The sequence below is a fragment of the Cydia splendana genome, chromosome 4, assembly GCF_910591565.1.
Source record: "Cydia splendana chromosome 4, ilCydSple1.2, whole genome shotgun sequence".
NCBI classification, from domain to species: Eukaryota; Metazoa; Arthropoda; class Insecta; order Lepidoptera; family Tortricidae; genus Cydia; species Cydia splendana.
Window position 1 is genome coordinate 2,304,993 of NC_085963.1, and position 23,611 is coordinate 2,328,603.

The 23,611-nt window shown below is 39.0% G+C and overlaps 2 protein-coding genes across 2 annotated transcripts in view; both read left to right on the forward strand.

The window, feature by feature from the left end:
• LOC134789705 (small ribosomal subunit protein mS31) overlaps positions 1-23,611 on the forward strand; it is a 169,157-nt gene that overhangs the window by 84,035 nt on the left and 61,511 nt on the right. The gene's annotated exons all lie outside the window — the stretch shown is intronic.
• Positions 37-16,385, forward strand: LOC134789734 (protein disulfide-isomerase A3). Its single transcript, XM_063760367.1, has 9 exons — positions 37-297; positions 383-591; positions 1,342-1,570; positions 5,349-5,453; positions 8,443-8,575; positions 11,164-11,324; positions 13,488-13,719; positions 14,287-14,421; positions 15,702-16,385. Exons 1-9 carry the CDS (start codon positions 149-151, stop codon positions 15,807-15,809), a joined length of 1,461 nt encoding a protein of 486 aa, XP_063616437.1. The 5' UTR covers positions 37-148; the 3' UTR covers positions 15,810-16,385.

The following is a 23,611-nucleotide window of genomic DNA, read 5'->3' on the forward strand; positions in this document are numbered from 1 at the left end:
CCAATCAGAAACAGCCAACGCTGTGCCGGCTTGTGTCATTCTGCAGCATCATACGTGTATTTTTCCGGTCCTCGTCCCTTTCTATTCTTCAGCTTCTGTTCGGTGGCGAGCTATAGCGCACGGTTCTTAGTAAAGTGCCGGCACAAAAATGATGGGATCACTTAAAATCGTGTTATTCTTAGGTGTAATATATTTGTGTAGGGCCGCCGAAGAGGACGTGCTAGATCTTACAGATTCGGACTTTTCATCTGTACTATCTCAACATGATACGGCGCTGGTCATGTTTTATGCTCCATGGTAAGTCATTGACACTGAAGGGTGATTAATTTGAATGTGTAGTGTGTTAATCGATTTCTACGATGTTGATGGATGTTTATATTAGGTGCGGGCATTGTAAAAGACTGAAACCGGAGTACGCGGTGGCGGCCGGCGTGCTGAAGGGCGACGACCCGCAGGTGACGCTGGCGAAGGTGGACTGCACGGAGGGCGGCAAGGCTACCTGCGAGCAGTTCTCCGTCTCGGGATACCCGACCCTGAAGATCTTCCGTAAAGGAGAGGTATCTCAGGACTACAATGGGCCTAGGGAGGCAAGTAAGTTGCCAACGCCACACTTCCTCTGACCCTTTAGAACCAGTTTTTGATACATTTGATAAGATAACCTGATAATCAGTGCATTGAATTGATCCTATTTTTCATGTTAAATATTATTAGTTATCTTACACAGTCAGCAGAAAATTATCTCGTGTCAACAGGAGATATGATAAGATTTTTTAAGTCTACCCTCTAATTATTCTTATAAATAGAATGGATTTAGGATGGACTTCATAAATAGTTATAGTAAAAATACAGTTAATTATGTATTTTTTAACCACAACTAATGATAGATATATATTAATTTCATATCAGATATAAGGAAAACTGTGTTATTAACTATTATCAAATACCTACTTAATAGTTATTATCTGTTTCCCTTAAATTGTAAACATTTAATTTATTCACCAGGTTAAAATAATGGCATGTGGTATTGATCCTTTCCTTTTTTTTGAATGATGTGTCAAATATACTGGTGCTATCAACTAAATGATTTAAATACCTAAAATACCCACCTACCATAAAATGATTGACTAACCCGGAGGTGAATAACTCTTTTTAACATGGAGCATAAAATCATGGGTTTATTTAAATTTAGAGTAGCACAGATATATTTTTTAATTAAGACTAGATTTTAATGACATAGATGTTCTGCTTTAAAAAAACCTTGAGCGGAAACTTTTCTCAAACCAAAATTGCCTTGTATCCCACAATTACCCATCCATAAACTAATCCAACTTCCTTCACCAGATGGCATTGTCAAATACATGCGCGCCCAAGTCGGCCCCAGCTCCAAGGACCTCCTCACCGTGGCCGACTACGAGAACTTCCTCAAAAAGGACGAAGTCACCATCATCGGTTTCTTCGAGAAGGAGAGTGACTTGAAGGGAGAGTTCCTGAAGACGGCTGATAAGATGAGGGAGGAGGTCACGTTTGCGCACTCCACCGCTAAGGAGGTCTTGGACAAGGCTGGTTACAAGTGAGTTTTTATTTATTTTTACCTGACTACGGCAATGCTAAAGGAGGGTTATGATTTTGACCGGTATGTATGTGGGTATGTATGTATGTATGTATGTTCATTTGTTCCCTCATAACTTTTAAAGTACTCATTATAAAACGACGTCATTCGAATCGTCTTAATCGTCCGCTGGTTATAGGCTTCATGACGTCACAAAAAAATGAACATGGCGCCCTCTACAGGTCCTAAAGTCACCAACCAAGAAAATAAAAAGAAGTAATGATGATGTGTTGTATATCATTTGAAAGGGCTTAATTAGCACATTTCAAGTATACACATTGTTAACTTTTGCACACAGCTTTTAAATAATTGATCTTACTTTCTCTTTGTGATTTATCCTCTCTATAGTACATACAGCAACACTCTTAAATGTCCATCTCATGTCATATCGTGGACCTTATGCCTTGTGTAAAAAGGTTCACTGATGGACAGTTACCAGTGTTGGCTATGGTACAGCCAGCTGCAGAGATAACTGAGCCCCCTGCATAGAAATTTGTTTGCAGGGGGCGACAACTATCTCTGCAGCTAACTGCACAGCTGAGCTCTTGCAGGCAGCTTGATGAAGTTGTCCACTTTAGTCGATCCAAAGACAGCCTTGTGTCCTAGTACCTCTCGGCCACATGCTCCTTTACTTGGCTCATATAACTTTATCTTGGTCTTCCCCTCACTCTCCTTCCATTTATAGTCCCTTCAATGATGTTTCTGATGAAGTGGTTGTGTCGTAATAGGTGGCCGATAATTTTTCCTCTTCTATTAGATATTAATTTCATTACATCGTTTTTTTACTGCCTATATTAAATTATGATTTCAGCCCTCGTTATTATCGATATTACACTTACGAATCCAGAGTTGTCGAAAACTAAGATGAACAGAACATTTAAAAATTCGAAAATTAATGTGGCACCAACTAATCTTAACTACTACTAACTAGGTATTGTCTTGGTAAGTGTATGGACGGTATTCTTTCTAATATAATTTCAATAGTAGTTTGAAAAATAGTATTGTAATTTTCCTTATCTTTTAGGTCTCTGTCCTACACTTACCAAAACATGCCTTGATATAAAAAAATATCAATAATTGATCGAAGATAAGTACGAAATTTATAAGTGAAGAGATTTACTAACTCCATCTATATTAGAAAAATGAAAAGCTCCAAAGTAAGTGGATCTAACTAATTAATGGGGAGATTATTATTCACTCACACATTCCCTCGGGCCTTATTTCTTATTTTTTTGTCTAGAATATTTTATTACGTAATATATACATACATATAGTATGACAGGTAGAATAGACCAACGTGCCAAAAGCATTTACTGTGAATAGAGACAGAAGCTGGACATATGGGGGTCAAATCTGTACCTCTAAAGGTCCTCTATATATAGGTAATGACCTAGAATATGTTTGATCCACACTGAAAGTGCCACCACGTATATTTCTATATTCAATGTCATTAGGTGAAAGTTTAAATGTCCTCTAAAAGTCAAAGGTGACTTATAGAGTACTCAAGGACTTTTTATACCATATTTACTTAGCTGTATGTACGTTTACACAGGTGTTAACAGTCTGACTTAATCATTAACAAACCGGCCAAGTGCGAGTCGGACTCGCACACGAAGGGTTCCGTACCATTATCTATAAAAACGGTCACCCATCCAAGTACTGACCCCGCTCGACGTTGCTTAACTTCGGTCAAAAATCACGTTTGTTGTATGGGAGCCCCACTTAAATCTTTATTTTATTCTGTTTTTAGTATTTGTTGTTATAGCGGCAACAGAAATACATCATCTGTGAAAATTTCAACTGCCTAGCCTAGCCTGGTGACAGACGGACGGACAGCGGAGTCTTAGTAATAGGGTCCCGTTTTACCCTTTGGGTACGGAACCCTAAAAAATTACTAATAGAATAACTGTTATCTAATCAATTTCAATTTTGTATTATAGTTTTGTTTTTAATGACCATATAGTTTAAAAAAACTGGACTGATAAGATAGATAAGCTGCGGGCTCAGCACGGTTCCATTTTTATCGACTATCACTATGCGCGTCCCTTTCGCACTTACACACTTGTTAGAACGTGACAGGCATGGTAACAAGGGATAAAAACGCGACCGTGCTAAGCCGCCTGCATATTTTATTTTATTATTCTGAATAGTTGAACCAGTAATAAATTGTTTGAACTGACGTGTCCTTAAAGCCCACAATATACATATCATTATATGGCACTTAAGTAAATTAATAATTATACATTTTTATTTATTCAGTGAGTATTTCTTCATTACGTTTACATTTTTCTTTTGTTTTTCCCAAGTTGTTTTTCAATTCTTCTCTCATCTGAAGTCTCTCAGAAACCTATATAAAGGTGTGAAGTATAGTTAGTCATATTTAAACAACATTCATTTTAATAGCGTTAATATGGTATTTGAATGTATTTAATGTAAATTATTTTACACCATGAAAGTAATAAAGCACCAGAAGATTAATAGAGAAACATAGACAGCAGTTAAATATTTTTAGACACAATTTATATTTTAAAACCTGTATAAAACTATAAAGAGTAGGTAATTTGATCGTGACGTCACATGCTGGTGTTTCATATAAATTCCATAGTAGGAAATCGTTTTGAATAACGTCTTCATTGGATGAAAAGAGAAAGATCCCCGCAATTTCCGAATTTCGGTTTTCGCGGTAAGGCCCTCTGATTTGTAATGTTTTGCAGTTGTGCAAAATGTTGTTTCACTTAGTAGCAAAGTTTGCTTAACCCTTGTAGCGCTCAAGGTTCTACTTTTAGAATCTTTCGATTGATCGGACAACTTTACCCCTTGTAAAACAAATAACTATTATATAGTTTGTCAAGCAGATCTTGTCAGTAGAAAAAGGCGGCAAATTTGAAAAATGTAGGCGCGAAGGGATATCGTCTCATAGAAAATTTGAATTTCGCGCCTTTTTCTACTGACAAGATTTGCTTGACCATCTATAGTTTACTTTTTGCATAAACACGGTTATTAGTAACAACGAATTAACTGAGTTTATAAATCAATTTAAAGTGAAACTAGCGGAATGTGGCAATGTTATGATTGCGAATCAATTTCGAGTCTTAACACGGATTTGGCTGATTAAAACTGCATTATATTCGATATTTCATGCATCCTTTAACTCTATTATAAATATGTAAAAGTAGAAGTCGATGTATAATCACGCATCACTTCAAATAGATAGTGACACCTTTATTACTATAAATAAATAAATATTAATATCCTAAGATTATTACACAAATTGACTAAATCCCTACAGTAAGCTCAATAAGGCTTGTGGTGTAGGTACTTAGACAACGATATATATAATACTAGCTTTTGCCCGCGACTTCGTCTGCGTGGAATCAGTAAAAGCAGCTAGTGCCTGAATAAAGTGTAATAGCAATCATTCAATTTGAGCATAAGTTTCAATCAGTGATCAGGCAATTCATTAAATCTCTCAATTCCACCCCCCGTTTCACTCTCTTTAGGGATGATTCCCGACATAAAAACTATCCTATGTCCTTCCCCGTGACTCAAAATATCTCTATGCCTAATTTCAACTAAATCAGTTCAGCGGTTTAAGTGGGAAGAGGTAACAGACAGACAGACACACTTTCGCATTTATAATATTAGTATGGATATACATATTTATAAATACTTAAATACATGGAAAACACCCATGACTAAAGAAATTTATTTATTTTATTGATTTATCTCTTGTTCACAGAGACAACGTAGTCCTGTACCGTCCCAAGCGTCTGCAGAACAAGTTTGAGGAGTCCTCCGTGGTTTACTCTGGCGATGACCTCAAGGCCTTCATCAAGGACAAGTAGTAAGTTTTTCACATAACCTATTCGAAAAAGGGCTTTTTCTTCCCCGCTAGGAGGGATAAAATTGGCACTTTTCTTCCCTGCTCGGAGGGATCAAATTGTACTTTTCTGTTCTAGGACACGATTTTTTTTTTGGTCAAATAATACATATTTTGGATCATAACAATTTCCTCATAGTTGATGTGCAAAGCAGTATGTGTCACACAGTATCAAAATTATTTCGTCTTGGGCGTTAACACTTGAATCCCTCATTACGCTCAGGATTCTACTTTAGAATCCATCGCTTCATTCAGGATTCAATGTACGCCCTTGGCGGAAATATATCATTTTGAGATCCCTTGTAACACAAACTACTATTTTTTATTGGTAAGCATTTGATCACAATATCTCTCGACATTGTACCGACTCAGTGAATGTATGGTCCCAACACGACATCTCGTGACTAAAGTACATCTGATTGGCGATAACATTGGAAATAGGCTGAAAATTAACAATTACAGTGTAATAAAATAACGATACATTTTAGTCCGTTTGAAACTACTGACATCTATTGGGTACATAATTATTTTGTTAACCCTTTGAACGCTTTACGTTATAAACAAAAACGTCACTGACACACCAAGGTCCCGGGCGCAAGCGAGCTAATGTAAACCTTACTTGAAAGTGTGAAGATTACTTTGACAACATATCGCTGCCCCAATATTACAGGGTTCTAATGTTACATCAAGATAGTTGAAATTCGACTTAATGTCACTATGACAATGTTCAAATTTCAGTTCGATAAAAGTGAAACATAGAACCCTGTAATATTGGGCCAGTGATATGTCATAACCTATATTTTGTCCATGGCAGTGGGGAGACACTCCTGACTTCGGTCGAACTCGGCTCCGTTCGGCTCAGCATTGCTCCAAGCAATTATTAGGGTTGGCACCACTTGACTTCCTTTTGCGTGCACGACCACAGATAAGATAATCACTTGAATTTTGACAACCCTAAATAGCCGAGAGGGATAGTGCTATACATTAGAAAGGGATAGCATGATTCGACCCTGAACCGCTGTCAAACTTCGGGTTTATAGGAAGTGTCCTTTCTGTACGGTAGTACTATTATTTCTTCTGTGTCCATAGCGAGGTGGACACAACTAGTACAGTCACCTGCAATAATATGTTACTCTTCGAAGGCCGCAAAAATATGTGACACGTGTGGCTCTACAAATAGAATCTTGTCAGATATTTTTGAGGCCTTCGTTGTGTATCATATTATTGCAGGAGACTGTACCGACGACTTTAGGTGTTCTTGGCATTCAAATTACGTATGCTTATTTTCTACAAGTTGAACAACGAAACTATTTATGGATACATTTGTTCGAGCTTGAATAGAATATGTATATTACATTTGTTCACCCATTGCTTGAATTAGGTATGCTAAAATGCATTCATTCTATTGATAATTTCATAACCAAGTTAACATTCATTTGTTTTAAAATATAACAGTCATAAGTAATTATTTGTGCCATTCTCAATCAAAAGGGTACTTATTGTCGGTTGTCATTAAGGCGATATTTCCATATAGCTTCAATTTTAAATCAACCTTATCGACAACCGACAATGTGGTACCTTTTGGTTGAACGTCACATTTTACCAATAAGATCGATGTAAGTCAGCGGGCGCAGCATGGTTCCATTTTGATCGCCTGTCGCTATGCCCGTCACTGTCGCACTTACATACTTGTTAGAAAGTGACTGGCATGGTGACAAGCGATAAAAATGCGACCGTGCTACCGCCGCAGGCAGACATATTTTTTTGTTACTTCTTTATCATGTCCGCTGATTAAGTAATCAGATATAATCTGACACTAACTCCACGATCTGCGTGAGAAATATCTATTTATTGCACAAAAAACTGGACAAGTGCGAGTCGGACTCGCCCACCGAGGGTTCCGTACTTTTTAGTATTTCTTGTTATAGCGGCAACAGAAATACATCATCTGTGAAAATTTCAACTGTCTAGCTATCACGGTTCGTGAGATACAGTCTGGTGACAGACGGACGGACGGACAGCGGAGTCTTAGTAATAGGGTCCCGTTTTGCCCTTTGGGTACGGAACCCTAAAATATGAAATATTAAAACCGCCTTGAAGTAAGATTTTTGAAATCTTGAAGACGACGGATTGCGTATTATGATAAAGGCGTGTAATATTTTTAATTAGTAAACCACGGTGACTAACTTAGCATATAAAATCGTGACTTTTAGTCATAAACATTCTTGATACGCCGTTACACGCTTTAATAAGCGCAGCGCATGATTTTATGCTTCGTCAAAACTGTGACCAAATTAAATTCGATGTAGACTTAAAATGTCAAAGTACAAAATGTTTAAAATATCTTCACTTAATTAAACTTGCATATCCCATACCAGAGACATATAAAGTTCGATTGATCAAATTAGTAGCCAGCCCCAACAGAGGCTTTGCCCTCAGGGTCCGCGGAGCACACTTTGAGAATGGCTGCTATAGACAATTAAGACGAAACAGGAGCTGAGTTTTAAATATTTTAGGTAAATATACCCGTCTCGCTAACGGAAGCGGCACCTAAAAGTAGTGCGACCTCTCATTGCGGCATAGTCAACTAGGCCATTTTGGCAATTTTTGAAGGGCTCTAGCGCCTTAAGAACAAAAATATCAAAAAAAGCAAAACGGTCCGACACAGATATTGACAATATTAATCTGTGTTGAAAAAATCATTGCTCTAGCTTCAAAAACCACGGAGGAAAACGAGGAGTACGTTTGTATGGAGAAATGACCACTCCCGTTGGCTCTTAACAAATTGCACAGATTTTTCTCTAGAGTCTTTGCTGAAAGAGAACAGTCATGCAATGAATGGGAACATTGGGAACCAATACATTATACGACTCTTCTCATTCCGCACAGACTATCAGGCTATCACCATACAACACATATCTACGGGCTATGATAAATGTATGATCGTTTCCAGCCATGGTCTGGTCGGCGTGCGCCAGAAGGACAACATCGCCGATTTCTCCAACCCCCTGGTGGTCGCCTACTACGGCGTGGACTACGTCAAGAACCCCAAGGGCACCAACTACTGGAGGAACCGTGTGCTCAAGGTGGGAATGCTTACCCCTTACTGCACGTAATAAAAAATATTTGTTTAAATTTGAACTTTAATAGCTGTCAATAGAGTTCGGTTTATAGAAACTTTATTGTCTAAGAAATTACAGGAATTTCACTTAGAAAGACAACTTATAAATAGCTCTCCTCCTCCTCGCGTCGGTTTCCTCAATGCTGAGGGTCGTGACCATCTCGTCGAAATAGTTTTGTGCGGACCACTCGGCGCCATACACTTCTATCTGCTGCCTCGTGGAGAGCGTCGTGTACGGTGGTGTCGAGGGTGGTGCGGACCTGGTCAGCCCAACGTATCGGGCTTCTGCCCCTAGGTCTGTTTTCTTCCACTTTGCCAGTGACCACTAATTTTTCGAGATTATCGCTGCTTTTCCTGGCTATGTGGCCGAAGTACTCCAGAATCCTTCGTAGACATGTGGTAGAAAGCCTCGTCTGGATCTTGAGCTCCTGGAGAATCGATACGTTGGTGCGATGTGCTGTCCAGGGAATCCCCAGCATCCTGCGCCAGCACCACATCTCAAAAGCATCAATGCGGTCACGGTCGGCTTTCTTTAAGGTCCACGTCTCTGCGCCATATAAGAATATGGAGAACACCAAAGTGCGCACAAGGTTGGTCTTGGTTTACAGGGTGATGCTCCTGTCCTTCCATATCTTTTGAAGCTGCGCCATAGCTCCTTTTGCCATGCCGATTCGACGTCGCACCTCAGCTTCGCAAGAGCCATTATTACTAATGCTTGAGCCCAGGTATGTGAAGTTGTCAACGACCTCCAAGTCAAGTGTTCCGGTGAGCTCAAGCTTGCCTGTGCGATTTACGACCATTATCTTCGTCTTGGATCTATTTATAGAGAGCCCTAGTTCTCCGCTTATGCGTTCCATCCTATCCAATAAGGTGGCCATCTCAATCTCATCTGACGCTAGTAAGGTGGTGTCGTCTGCATAACGCAAATTGTGAATTTTGCGTCCACCAACGGCAATTCCTCCTCCCCAGCCATCGCAGGTACGCCTCACTATGTACTCACCGTAAATATTGAATAGGATGGGCGATAGGATACAGCCTTGACGAACTCCTTTTTCAAAACTGAATGGTTTGGATGTTGTACAGTCGATCCTCACCATTCCTTGGCTATTGTGGTATAGTGACTGCAGAAGTGCGGTTAAATGATGAGGTACACCCAGTTCTGATAAGACTCTCCATAGACAGTCCCAGTTGACACAGTCGAAAGCCTTGCTATAGTCGACGAAGCACATTATGACCGGCGTGTCAAACTCATAGCATTTCTCCACGATTTGCCTGATGTTAAGGATTTGTTCACGGGTGCCTTTTCCCTTTACGAAGCCAGCCTGTTCCTCTGGGATCTGCCAGTCGAGATAATAGCGAATACGGCTGTTTATAATGTGTAACAGGACTTTGCTAGCGTGGGATATTAGCGCGAGTGTGCGATAGTTATCGCATTTTTTGGTCGAGCCCTTTTTGTGAAGTGGAAGGATAATCCACTGAGTCCAAGCCTTTCGCCACTCGCCATTCCGCCATACGTGGTTGCAGATGTTGTGCACTGTGTCAACGCCTTTTTCACCCAGAGATTTAAGCACTTCCGCTGTGATTTGATCCGGACCTGGCGCTTTCTTAGTCTTTAACGATTCAATGGCTGCTACTATCTCCGAGCGTAGGATATCGGGTTCCAGGTCCAAATCAGACCAGTTCACGCGGTCATTAAGAGGATCTGCTGTGTTGGGCTTTTTGTACAGCTGCTCGCATATATATAGCTATCGCTATAAATAGCTAACTTAAAATAATTATAAGTTACGCAATAAGCAAGCACTTATGATTATGACAATGTTTAACAATAAACTGTTGCATTTTGATTTAAGTTAATGATTCAAACACACAAAATAAAACTAAGATTTGACCCTAATGGTCTTAACATAAGGTTTAGATTTAATTGGTTAGTAATAGGAACATGCGAGGGTAGGTATCGTTTTTTGTTCGACTCAGTTGAATATCATATCCGCCATATATGGCATTGTATGGGTTAAAATCAGACTTAAATATACTAATGATTATACAGCGAGCTGCAAAAATGCAGATCCACTTTATGAATGGAATTCCTCCTAAAATCGCGGGGCAATTCTGGATGATACTTGCCCAAGACCGAGATAAATGACATACCATCGCCCACACTGTTAACTATCCATCGGTAAACCTTATTACTCTCTCTCTCTCTCAGTGGTCGCTCCCTCATGATTGAGGATCGTGGTCATCGGTGGATGTGGATGCTCCACACCTGGTCTTTATGATCTGCCTCCAACGGTGCCTGTTCATCGCGTCTCTGACAACCGAGCAAAAGTTGGTCGAGGCTGGGGCCCCTTTTAATTGATCGCTCCATCTTGTCGGAGATCGTCCCCGGCTTTTTTTTGCCCTCCGTGTTACAGTTATAACAAAAGGGGTCCACCGATAAGTGTTGTTGTTTGTACATAAAGAGAGGCCTGGGCCCAGCAGTGTGCGCGGGCTAAAATGATGATGCATTTTTGATATTGAAGTTACGATTAATAAAAAACCTTTTTTTTTCATTAGGTCGCCAAGGAGCTCTCAGAAGTGACATTCGCCATCAGCAGCAAAGATGAGTTTACCCACGAACTGAACGAGTATGGCATCGACTTCGCCAAGGGTGACAAGCCTGTCGTCGCCGGCAGAGACGCCGATGGCAACAAGTACATCATGTCCGCTGAATTCAGGTAAATTAAACTATAGGGAAGGATAGTTTCTTGTGACTTTACTGATTCTCTAAAGGACCAGCTGAACGAATATATCGACTTCGCCAAGGGAGACAAGCCTGTCGTCGCCGGCAGAGACGCTGATGGCAACAAATACATCATGTCCGCTGAATTCAGGTAAATTACACTATAAAGAGGAAGAGTTTCTTGTGACTACTGTTACCCATTTCTCGAACGATATTAGTCTAATATTATTAATGTGTTGTCATGACAACCCCTATTGACAGTTCGTGGACTAATAATATTAGTCTAATGTCGTTCGAGAAATGGGCCCCTGGTGGTTCTCTAAAGGACGAGTTCACGAGCTGAACGGGTACATCGTCTTCGCCAAGGGAGACAAACCTGTCTTCGCTGGTAGAGACGCCGATGGCAACAAATACATTATGTCCACTGAATTCAGGTAAATATTGGTCTTAGAAATGTCTTAACAGGAAAATAAGAGGAGAAAAGTGTGGGAATGCCGCCGGGACAGTATACTGCAGGTCCAAACCTCCAGGGAATGAACTAATACTATTAGCACAGTATAATAAAGAGTACTAACGTACAGTATGGACACTCCCTGCCTCCCGTTGAAAGTGCCGCCCACCCGCTCTCGGTTACCTCACAGTTACCGGCTGGCAAGGACGCGACGACGCGGTGCGCAGAGCGGAGGCCACGTAAAATATTCAAATATTAAACAAATATTTACAAAACCTATCAGATCACATTGAAAACAACACATTATCTATATGAACAAAAAATCATGTTTTCAACTTACGTAATATTTTGGTGGCCTGAATTCCTTACAAAAATTTTGTTACTTCGTTTATACTGATTCAAAATAGGAAACTATTGTATAAATCGAGCTTAGATACCCACCTTACAGCATAATACGATTCTTATTTCTTCCTAATTCGCGCAATGAGTTTTGAGTCATTGAGGTCATCGAACTTGACAACAAAATGGCGGGAACCCTAGCACGTCTAATCTCACTCACACAAGCATGGTACGCGTTCACCTACACGAGCTTAGACTGTATGCGTAGGAACGCGTTTGTTTCATACATTTGATCGCCAGTGTCCGAGGTGTGCTATTAGTGAGCTTAGAGCCTATAGGAATATGTATACATTACATTTATTACTGCTAATTTGTGCAGTTAGCATCAAAAGGTCAACATCAAAATTTTCTGGGATTCGAGGGGTTAAGATATATGAAATATCACCTAAATATATATCTAACCTAAGATAGCTTTGAAATCAACACCTTGCTGTAAAAAGGTGCCCATGGATGTCATAAATAGAAAAATGCCTATTTTTATTTATACTTTACGACTGCATTGTGCATGTGCATTTACGTTCTGTTCTGATTATTGCTTATCGATGCGTTTTCGGAATGCTCCACTTCATTTTAATTACTTGTTACGAACTTACTATGTAGGAGAAATACTTGAAAATCAACTAATGCATATACCGCACATATATAATTTTAGGCCAAGGACACTTCCTTGGCCTAAAATTACCACTGAATTCAATGAGTTTGAATCTAAAATGAAACCCGAGTTTACTTCATCAAATGTTAATTTTAAAGAGATATTAATCAGATCTGGGAGAGATCACTTTTTAGCGATAAGACCGCCTGTTATTACCTATGTAGTTATAATTTTCTTCAAAATTTTCATTACCTAAGTACTTGCTTACTTGAACAATGGGGTTAAGGTTAATACTTATATGTGCAAAGTAACTTCACAATGAGTGGTCAGGGCGTTACTATTATCACAGAATATATAATAGTACTAGGTACAGAAGACTCACTCTCTAACAAAACGCGTCTGTTACGATCAGCACAGATATGGCCGCTAGATGGCGACAGCGCCACGCGCGGTTTATGGCTTTCCCCAAAATTGGGGGGGGGGGGACGAATGTACTTTTAGCTACCTGTAGCAAAGCGACGAAATCGCGGAGTGAGCCACGCCTGCTATTATAAGAATGTAAATTTCTCTTATTTACAACTGATACAGTTTTGCCTCAAAACGTTACACATTTACTCCTTAAATGTACGTATGAATATCTCTGGAAACGCTGCACTTATTTGAACTTATATTATTGAAAAGTTTGTGAAGTTTCTAACTATAATTTAAATTTCCAGCATTGAGAACCTCCTCCAATTCACCAAGGACCTTCTCGCCGGGAAACTAGAGCCTTTCATTAAGTCCGAAGCCGTCCCCGAGCCCAACGACGGCCCCGTCAAGGTCGCCGTCGGCAAGAACTTCAAGAGTCTAGTCACGGACAGCGGCCGTGACGCGCTCGTCGAGTTCTACGCGCCTTGGTGCGGTCATTGCCAGAAGCTTACTCCAGTGTGGGAGGAGCTGGGAGAGAAGGTATGTTCCTAGTGTTAGACAATGTGTAGGAGTTCAAGAGATTAGTCACGGACAGCTGCCGGGACGCGCTCGTCGAGTTCTACGCGCCTTGGTGCGGTCATTGCCAGAAGCTTACTCCAGTGTGGGAGGAGCTGGGAGAGAAGGTATGTTGTTCGTAAGAGACAAAGCTAGTCTAGGTCGCCGTTGGCAAGAACTTCAAGAGTTTAGTCACGGACAGCGGCCGTGACGCGCTTGTCTAGTTCTACGCGCCTTAGTGTGGTCAAATATTGCCAGAAGCCTACTCCTGTGTGGGAGGAGCTGGGAGAGAAGGTATACTCCGTGAGCAAGTTTTAAGAGTTTAGTCACGGACAGCGGTGAGTTTAAGTTTCTCATAAAAGTGAATTGGAAAAATTTCCTTTGAGAAATACATATTTTTTAAAACGAAATGAATATCACACCCTGTAATAACAGATATAGATAGAAGAATAGATAATAATCTATCATGTTTTCTAGATCCTATTTAACATTATAATTAGATCACCCATAGCACAAGCTAATTTATAATTAATTATAATTTTCTCATTACAGTTGAAGGGTGAAGACGTCGACATCGTCAAGATCGACGCGACGGCCAACGACTGGCCCAAGTCTCTGTACGACGTGTCAGGGTTCCCCACCATCTTCTGGAAGTCCGCCGACGGCAAGAAGCCCATCAGATATAATGTGAGTAGTCATCTATAGTTGACATTGTCAAGATCGACGCGACGGCCAACGACTGGCCCAAGTCTCTGTACGACGTGTCAGGGTTCCCCACCATCTTCTGGAAGTCCGCCGACGGCAAGAAGCCCATCAGATATAATGTGAGTAGTCATCTATAGTTGACATTGTCAAGATCGACGCGACGGCCAACGACTGGCCCAAGTCTCTGTACGACGTGTCAGGGTTCCCCACCATCTTCTGGAAGTCCGCCGACGGCAAGAAGCCCATCAGATATAATGTGAGTAGTCATTTATAGTTGTTGACATTGTCAAGATCGACGCGACGGCCAACGACTGGCCCAAGTCTCCGTACGACGTCTCAGGGTTCCCCACCATCTTCTGGAAGTCCGCCGACGGCAAGAAGCCCATCAGATATAATGTGAGTAGTCATCTATAGTTGACATTGTCAAGATCGACGCGACGGCCAACGACTGGCCCAAGTCTCTGTACGACGTGTCAGGGTTCCCCACCATCTTCTGGAAGTCCGCCGACGGCAAGAAGCCCATCAGATATAATGTGAGTAGTCATCTATAGTTGTTGACATTGTCAAGATCGACGCGACGGCCAACGACTGGCCCAAGTCTCCGTACGACGTCTCAGGGTTCCCCACCATCTACTGGAAGTCCGCCGACGGCAAGAAGCCCATCAGATATAATGTGGGTAGTCATCTATAGTTGACATTGTCAAGATCGACGCGACGGCCAACGACTGGCCCAAGTCTCTGTACGACGTGTCAGGGTTCCCCACCATCTTCTGGAAGTCCGCCGACGGCAAGAAGCCCATCAGATATAATGTGAGTAGTCATCTATAGTTGACATTGTCAAGATCGACGCGACGGCCAACGACTGGCCCAAGTCTCTGTACGACGTGTCAGGGTTCCCCACCATCTTCTGGAAGTCCGCCGACGGCAAGAAGCCCATCAGATATAATGTGAGTAGTCATCTATAGTTGACATTGTCAAGATCGACGCGACGGCCAACGACTGGTCCAAGTCTCTGTACGACGTCTCAGGGTTGTGAGTAGGTCATATCAGGTAAACTGCATTCAAAAGTTTGAATGCCGGCTTCACACACATGCGCGAATCGCGGCGCGAAGCCGCGAACGTGAGTGTGGAGTCGATGTCGCAGATCTGACCAGGCTTAAGGTGTAGTGATTTGTCGATCCAGAGCATTAAATGGCGAATTAAGACTTGTGCCTTAAATTTTTCTACCCTTACATCTTATAATAATTATATTATTTTTCCAGGGTGGACGTGCCCTCGACGACTTCATCAAGTACGTCGCGGAGCAGGCCTCCAGCGAACTCAAGGGCTTCGACAGGAAGGGCAATGAGAAGAAGCGTGACGAGCTCTAATCCTAGCAAACAGATCTGAAGGCACCGCTGGTCGCTACTTGTCTCTGTCACACTGCACTGGAAAAATGAGGTGGATATACGTTTGAAAGCTTCGGCCTACTTTTCTATTTTGTAGCGCGCCTCTTCCACTCTTTATAGTCAGGGGTGTAGTAAGTTAGAGTGAGACAGACGATGAACCGAGTTTATAACGGGGTAAGATTCTTTTTTTTTTAAGATGGATTGAAAGTAGCGACCACTAGTGCGCGAGTGTGTGTGTCTCAATCTAAGTGGGAAAATATATATAATCTGTAGGCAGTGTATACACTGGTAACACTTTGAAAGTACACAGATTCGTTATTTTTTAATCGGAAGTATAATCTAACGTTTCAAGTATTGCCAGTTTTCTAAATAAAAATAGTGCTAGTATGAATTGCATGGAGAAATTATGAATGAATTCATTCAAAGTCGCCGTGCATTCGACTGATGGTACATTAAGTGTACTTGTACTTTGGATTCCCGTAGAATTGTTATTTTTTATGCTGGCAACATTACATGCACCGTTAGATTTATGACTTGATAAGAAATGGCGGATTTTGATTTTGTAAAAAGTAATAAACACCTCGTTGTCTTGAAAGGACGTGTCAATCTAGTTTTAAATAGTTTATAAATAATTTATAGTAATGTATTGAAGTTGATAGGCACAAGGCTCCATATGTTGTTCTATACAACTTCTTGTAAACATAACTCAATAGATTTACACTCTTCATCTGTCATTTCAAAGCTAACTAAAATCTTTTGTTATGACTTATATAGCTAATTAATAAATAGACACCTAATGTAATCAGTATTTCTTTCTCATGCTATTTACATAGACAGAAATTACCTCAAGCTAAAATCGTTATGTAGATACAAGTGCGGAAAAGAGGAAATTCGAAACGAAGGGGGTGTTTTAAATCGACACGAGTTGCAAATTACTTATTCGCACATGTATCGTACATTTTGCAGTACATATGGCCCTTTTGACTTACGCACGGAAAGTGCTATTTTCCGCACTAGTGCGGGAAAGTAGCACCATATGTACTGTAATAGTTATTATGATACAAGTGCGGAAAAGAGGAAATTTGCGAATTACCTACTCGCACGTGTATCGTACAACGTTTTACAGTACATATGGCACATTAAACTTTTGACATACGCACGAAAAGTGCTATTTTACGCACTAGTGCGGGAAAATAGGACCATATGTACTGTAAAGTATTTCTTTTTAACGAATAATAAAGCTTGTTATTACATGAAATCTTATTTAGACCATCTTAGGTGTGTAAATTCTACACACTGTTACCAACAGAAATATACTACGAATATAGTTTGTTATGCCTTCCAACTTCAGTGATATTTACATTTTTTTACGCACTTTAAATGCTATTGAGTGTGTAGTTATCATTCCATTTCGATGTGGCCGTTTTTCAAAGTATGAGATTGTGAAATTATAAATATTTTCTAACTTGTAGGTTGCTCTAAATACAGTAATTTGATGCATTTCTTAACTGTCAGTGGGATATTGAATAAATTAGGTTGTATTTATAATAATTTGTGGTTTTATTTTTGATTCCCTCAACCGGAGTGTATTGGCCAAGTGAGAGGTCGGTGGAGGGAGAAGTGGCGCTGATTGTCACAAAGACATGTAATCTTATGAAATGTCGCACATTAATTAATGCCAGCGGTAGTCTGTAGGCCTAGCACATGATTGGCGCGACAGTATCTCGCGGCGAGATACGACTACCCGTCTTTTATTAACTATGTTAATAAAAGAGGGACGGGTAGACTATCTCGCCCAATTAGCCAGGTTGAATCCAAAGTGGTCTTGAACAACAAAACAATCGTATAAAGCCCAAACCAACTAACTATGTACCTACATTCAGCATCAAATAGTAGTGAATGAAACAACATGCCAAAATTATCTCCCACTGAATATTTTTCCGAATAGAGATAAAATCCTCTTGTTTGCTTTCAAAAGTATCTGTTACAGTCAAATTTATCTACATATAGACATCTCTTTTTGTTAAGTTGATTAGAAAAAAAAATGAGGTACAAAATTAAATGTACATTTTTACTTTTAGTGTCTGTGATAACTTGATAAGAAAATTGGTAAAGTGGGAATCCTCCTGGTAAAAAATAATAATAATCAATCATGCAGTTTTATTTAGTACACTTTAACAGGTAATTATGTCCTAAGTAGGCACTAGACAACTTTACTAACATATCAGATAATAATTGTAACAAAAATAATGTCATACAACATACATTAATCATTGTTTAAACGAAAAATAATAACCTTTCAATTAATCATAGAATATTAACAACAAAAATGCTAATTACTGAAATAAGTAACATTAGTAGGAATAAAAAACATGTTTAATCTTAGCATAGAGAAATTACGTCAAGATAAAACAAAGACTACAATATTTTTTATAATCTATTTTTTGTCACCTTCGGTAGACTCTTGCTCTTTGATTTTTGACTGGTAATAATCAGTCACAAATTTATCTGGAGTATTAAATATCAAAGCTTGCACCAGTTCATGTATGTCATGCTGACAAGCAAGCTTAATGAGACAATCTACATTTTCCAAATTGATTGTTTGAAGAAGTTTTTTACTGCAATCAGCCTTCAGCTTGTCCATCAAGTAGCGGCTCGCAACCACTAGAAGGGATTCTAGGCCCTCATCAGGTAATACACCCAGGTACATATAGCCCTTTAGGTGCTGAAGTGTTTTCACAGTCACTCCTTCTATGTTGATTTGTCCTTCTCTTTTTTCTTTCCACTCTCCATTCAGCATTGCTCTGAATACATCACTGTTTGCTGCAAGATATGTTTTGTGCATTGGCACATTACCATCTGCAGCATGCAGTTGAAAATCGGTGAATTCTGTGTCTTCATAAAGTTTGTCTATATTTGGTATGGAGGCCACAGGAAATTCTTTATGAACAGTGATATCTATTTCTAGAAAATATGAATATGTAGCCAGGCTCTTGGTTTTCAAAGTGGAGTAATATCCAATTTTTTCCATAGTAGCATCCAACCATTCAGCAGAACAAAATAATTGCTTGTTAAATATTGGCTTCTTGGTATTATCTAGGTAAATAGTATTAGCAGTTACCTGGATTTTAACTGTAGTATTTTGTACATTAGTGTTTTTCAACTTTATCCTTACAAATGGTGTTAGCTGACTATCAAACTTCAATTTAAAACAAACCTCAGCCATATCATCAACATTAATTGTTTCAGTTGTTTTTTCATCAGTATCATGTTCACCAACTTTCAAAATGAAAATTATTACCTTCAAGGTTGCGCTGTAGTTTTATTAGATATCTGTAATAGGTACAGTATATTATAAAATGATCAGATATGATATTTTGCAATGAAAATCTGCTAGTTTATTACCAGGGAAAACAATGTTTTAATGTATTCCAACGTAGTGGTATATTCTATTGTGTATTCCTATGATTACCCAGAACAAACTCCTACAAATCAGATATAATATATTATGTCTGAGTTTGTTATTGACTGTTACTCAACCACACTAAACGGCTCAAAAAATTCAGATTTATTAGGTTTTCACTAATCCCAAACTTGAATTCTTAAGAGATTGCAAAATACTCTTAACAAAAAAACGTTAAAAAACAGTAAGTATTCCATTTTATGGGCCTCATCAGTAGTTCTACTTCACCAAATGTAGCTCTGAGAAAAAAGGCAATATTAAAATACACCAACAACTATTAGTAAGACTAAAGTAGTTGAAGAGTTCGTTTGATTGCTCAAGGATTCTAATCCTGAGATCCTGACTTGATGACAAGTTACTGGCGCTCTTTTACACTTTCTAAATAAAGTTATTGGTCTAAAGTCTACACTACAGGAACGTAAAATATTTCCCCGTCATACAAAAAAGTTCTATACACCTAAAATTTATTTCAAAGAGTATCATTAAGATATAATTAATTACTTACACGTGAGGCATAGTGTAGGCTTAGCGTACAAGTATCACTGGTACTTCAGTTAAATTGATTTAATGGAAATCAAAGAATATAATACTCACTAGGAGAAGAACGATAACTCCATACAAAAAAATGTCCCTTTCAAAAGTTCGTTTATACTACTAGCGCTCTGGTGGGATACCATTGTAATTAGAATTGACAACCCGTTTAGCCTAGCGGGTATTGGCTGTAATCCAGTTCAGGAAGCTAATGGTCCTGGGTTCGAATCCCAGAGAGGGAATTTCTTTTTGTATTTTTTTATTTTTTGTTGGGGTCAGGTTTTTAAGAGCCCATCAACGTGCACACTAGCGCCACTGCTGAATACAATAAACTAGTTTTTATGTTATTGGATTCGTCAATCTACCCGTCCAAAGTTAAAACGGCCGTTTTTGTTTTGAGCTCATAGATCGACGAATCCAGCAACATAAAATCTAGTTTGATGTATTCAAAAGGTACCTAAATACACAATACAGTCCGTAGCGGCCCCTTTTTTAAATACATGTCGTTAAATTTAAATAATCACGATTATTTAGCAGTGGCGCTAGTGTGCACGTTGTTGGGCTCTTAAATTAGCATTTCACAAATAAGTAAAAAAATACGTTAAAAGATAATGATTAGGTACTATATTCAGAAATTCGTGAAATATAAAAGGTAACAAAAAGTTACGTATTATTAAGATATAAATATTTTCATAATACATATGAATACATACACTGATATGGCAAATGGTTACAAGTTGTTATTACATCTATCCGGTTATCGGACATTTTCTGCTTCACAGCTCCGCGCAGCGTTCTTGGTCACCGGGAAACTAGTTTGGATATGCGGCAGATACGTGCCCTTCTGAGCTTTTTCCAAGAAATCATATGACGGCCCAGGATTATATTATTATCTCACGCTCAAGCCATCTGCTGATTCACTTTCTAAAACAAAATAGTCAAAAAATTAAACAATATAATCTATCTTCCTAATTACTAACGTCGCTAATTCCTAGGGTTACCAGCTTAAACACTGTGGGGTTTTACATCTATGTTGAATTTTGATTATAATTTCGGACGCGTCCGCGGGACTTACGGGGATAGTAAGATTAAATTATTATATTTGAATTTGGTAATTAGCACGCTCATTTTTATTTAAAGATTAATATATATCTTACCTTGAAATTATCGCTGTTTCTGATTTACTACAACGGTTTCCACACACACATTAGGGCTTTCCATAATCCGGATAAGAATTGTTGATAAAGTCGCCATTGCCGGATACATACAGCAAGGAAGGAAGAGAGACAACGGTTTAAATTTAACTAAGTCTGTGCGAAGACGCATTTAGATATGTTGCTCGTACATATGAATAGATTTTATTTTCAAAATTAATAGGTAAATAAATATATTTCAAGTGAATAAATCGTTTTATATGAAAATTTATATTTTTGCATTAAATGACTTAAATGACAGCATTGACATTACAGACTTTTATCTTGTCTATGTTCTTACCGGCCAGACCCAAATCAAGGCCTATCAAAGAGGCCAATTGACAAAGATTTTTTTTTATTTTATCAAGGAGGGTAGAGGCACGTCTACCCTTCGTAGATTTTATGAACATAGACAAAGAAAAACTGAAATATAATAGATAATAATATACATATATCAAAAAATAAATAATAATTTACATATGACTACTTCATAAAATACAAATCAAAATAATTTGATTTGTTCCTAGAAATCGCATCTATAGACAAAGCCAGTTCTAGCAATGTTGCTGTAGTAAAATATTTTGATGTTAATTACTGGCAATCTCGTCTGGGAACGGACAACACATGCACAATTTTGAAGGGTCACATCGTTTCAAGGAAGTCAATAGGCCTTGATGGAAATGCAGCAGCAAGCAATTTTCAGTGAATCAAATTGCAATAACGTACATCTCAAGAAAAACTTGAAAAAAAGTACTGTGTTGTGTGTTGCCATAAAAATGGAACTACCCAAAGAGCCCCGATGCTAAATTAGTCTAGTTCCACACAACAATTTTGTTTATTCCATTCTAATAAATTTTACATAGTAACATAAAATTACCCAGTAATGGGAACCATAATTAATCTAGTTTATTTTGACCGCTGTCGTGTGAATACATATAATACATGGCTATCCATTTGTGTCATTCAAACGCTTTTTTAACGCGCGTTGAAAAAGCTCCCGTGCCAATGGGGGCTTATGGCTGAAAAAAATTACTTTTCAAAAACATTGTCATTGTCATCTCCTACAGCACTGCTGCATCATAGAAGGTAGCATCCTATAGAAGTGGTATACACGTGCCTCCGTGAGGGACAAAACATAAGCAATGCGACACTATGATTGGTCGAATTTATTTGTTGCCCACCATAATCCATACATTTATGGTGGGAAAAAAAATTTCGCTGCTACTCCTACTGAAACATAAAGATACATTAGACTATCCCGTTCGGTCATTTCCCCCCACCCCTCATGCCTGATCCAGTTAAAATACTAGATTCATGGCATTTGTAGAGCGACGTCCCGTTCCCACCTGTCATTCCGTACGGAAACCAAATGAAAATTCCGAACGTCTGCGGCCAGGCTAAGGGCGATTGTGCACTACAATGAATTTTACTGTCCGGCAGTCTGAGTTTTCATGGTCCGATATGGCATGAAAAAAACGGATGATTGGCTTGTGCACTTATCCGTCTTTTTACTCGCAGGTGCGGCGCAGTGGCATGAAAAAAACGGATGATTGGCTTGTGCACTTGTCCGTCTTTTTACTTGCAGGTGCGGCGCAGTGGCATGAAACCAGCGAAATGCTATACATGGAAGTATTCTGTCCGCTCAATTATGACCCAACGCAAACTACCCCGCGATAGGCGGTACTTACAAACTGCTCGATTGGCAATCTCAGTACCACCGAGATGACAGTCAGTGACACATGGCTAAATTGATTTATAAAAACAACGTTTTTTTGTAATTAATAATATATTCATGTGTCGTGAAGTGGTGCAGAAGTTATTTTAGTTCATACCAAGGACAGTGGAATCACTTTTCACTTGTAGTAAACAGATAACTTCAGTAGAATTTGGAAAAAACATGACGATTTGTTTTCTATACTACCGTGCTAAGCTAAAACGTAACAACTGCATACGACTTTCATAACAACATACGACTTTTTAAATTGCGAGGATAATAGGGATGGTGTTATGCTAAATGAAGTAGACTATTTTATTAACTTGTGTTTGGTTTAGGTATTTTCTATATCATTATAAATGTAGTAATAAATTCCTTCTTACAGATTTGTATTTTCCTTTTTTATTTCATGAGATGGAGCTATAAAAAAACTACCTAGTTATTTCAAATTAATAATCAAATTTGGTATTGTCATTTTACATTACTTTCCATTCAGATTCCCACAAGATGCTATTCGCAGAGAACTATGGAAAAAAGCTGTCCAATTAGAGAGACATGAAATTGAGTGGATGCCTGGCAAGATATCTAGAATATGTTCTATTCATGAGATATAACCCGTGAGATAATCATACCCGGTCTCCTATATGTAGATACATTTTTCCTATCATGCTTTTACTGAATAATTTTAACAAATACACACATTATCTGAAAATGTTGATCATTTGAATCCACCCTCTACTGTCACATGTAGGTTCTCTCTCAAGCCATTTCCGTCAGTAGAAAAGAGCGGCAAACATATTAACTCACATTATAGACGGGTCTAACGCGAATTATATTCAATTACCTTGATTTACCGACGTAAATCAGTTTCGTTTCGTATAAT

Excerpts from the sequence above, each read along its gene's own strand:
- LOC134789734 (XM_063760367.1), top strand. The coding sequence starts at position 149 with ATGATGGGATCACTTAAAATCGTGTTATTCTTAGGTGTAATATATTTG. Across the intron at positions 592-1,341 it reads CAATGGGCCTAGGGAGGCAA|ATGGCATTGTCAAATACATG; the intron begins GTAAGTTGCCAA and ends TTCCTTCACCAG. Across the intron at positions 13,720-14,286 it reads GGGAGGAGCTGGGAGAGAAG|TTGAAGGGTGAAGACGTCGA; the intron begins GTATGTTCCTAG and ends TTCTCATTACAG.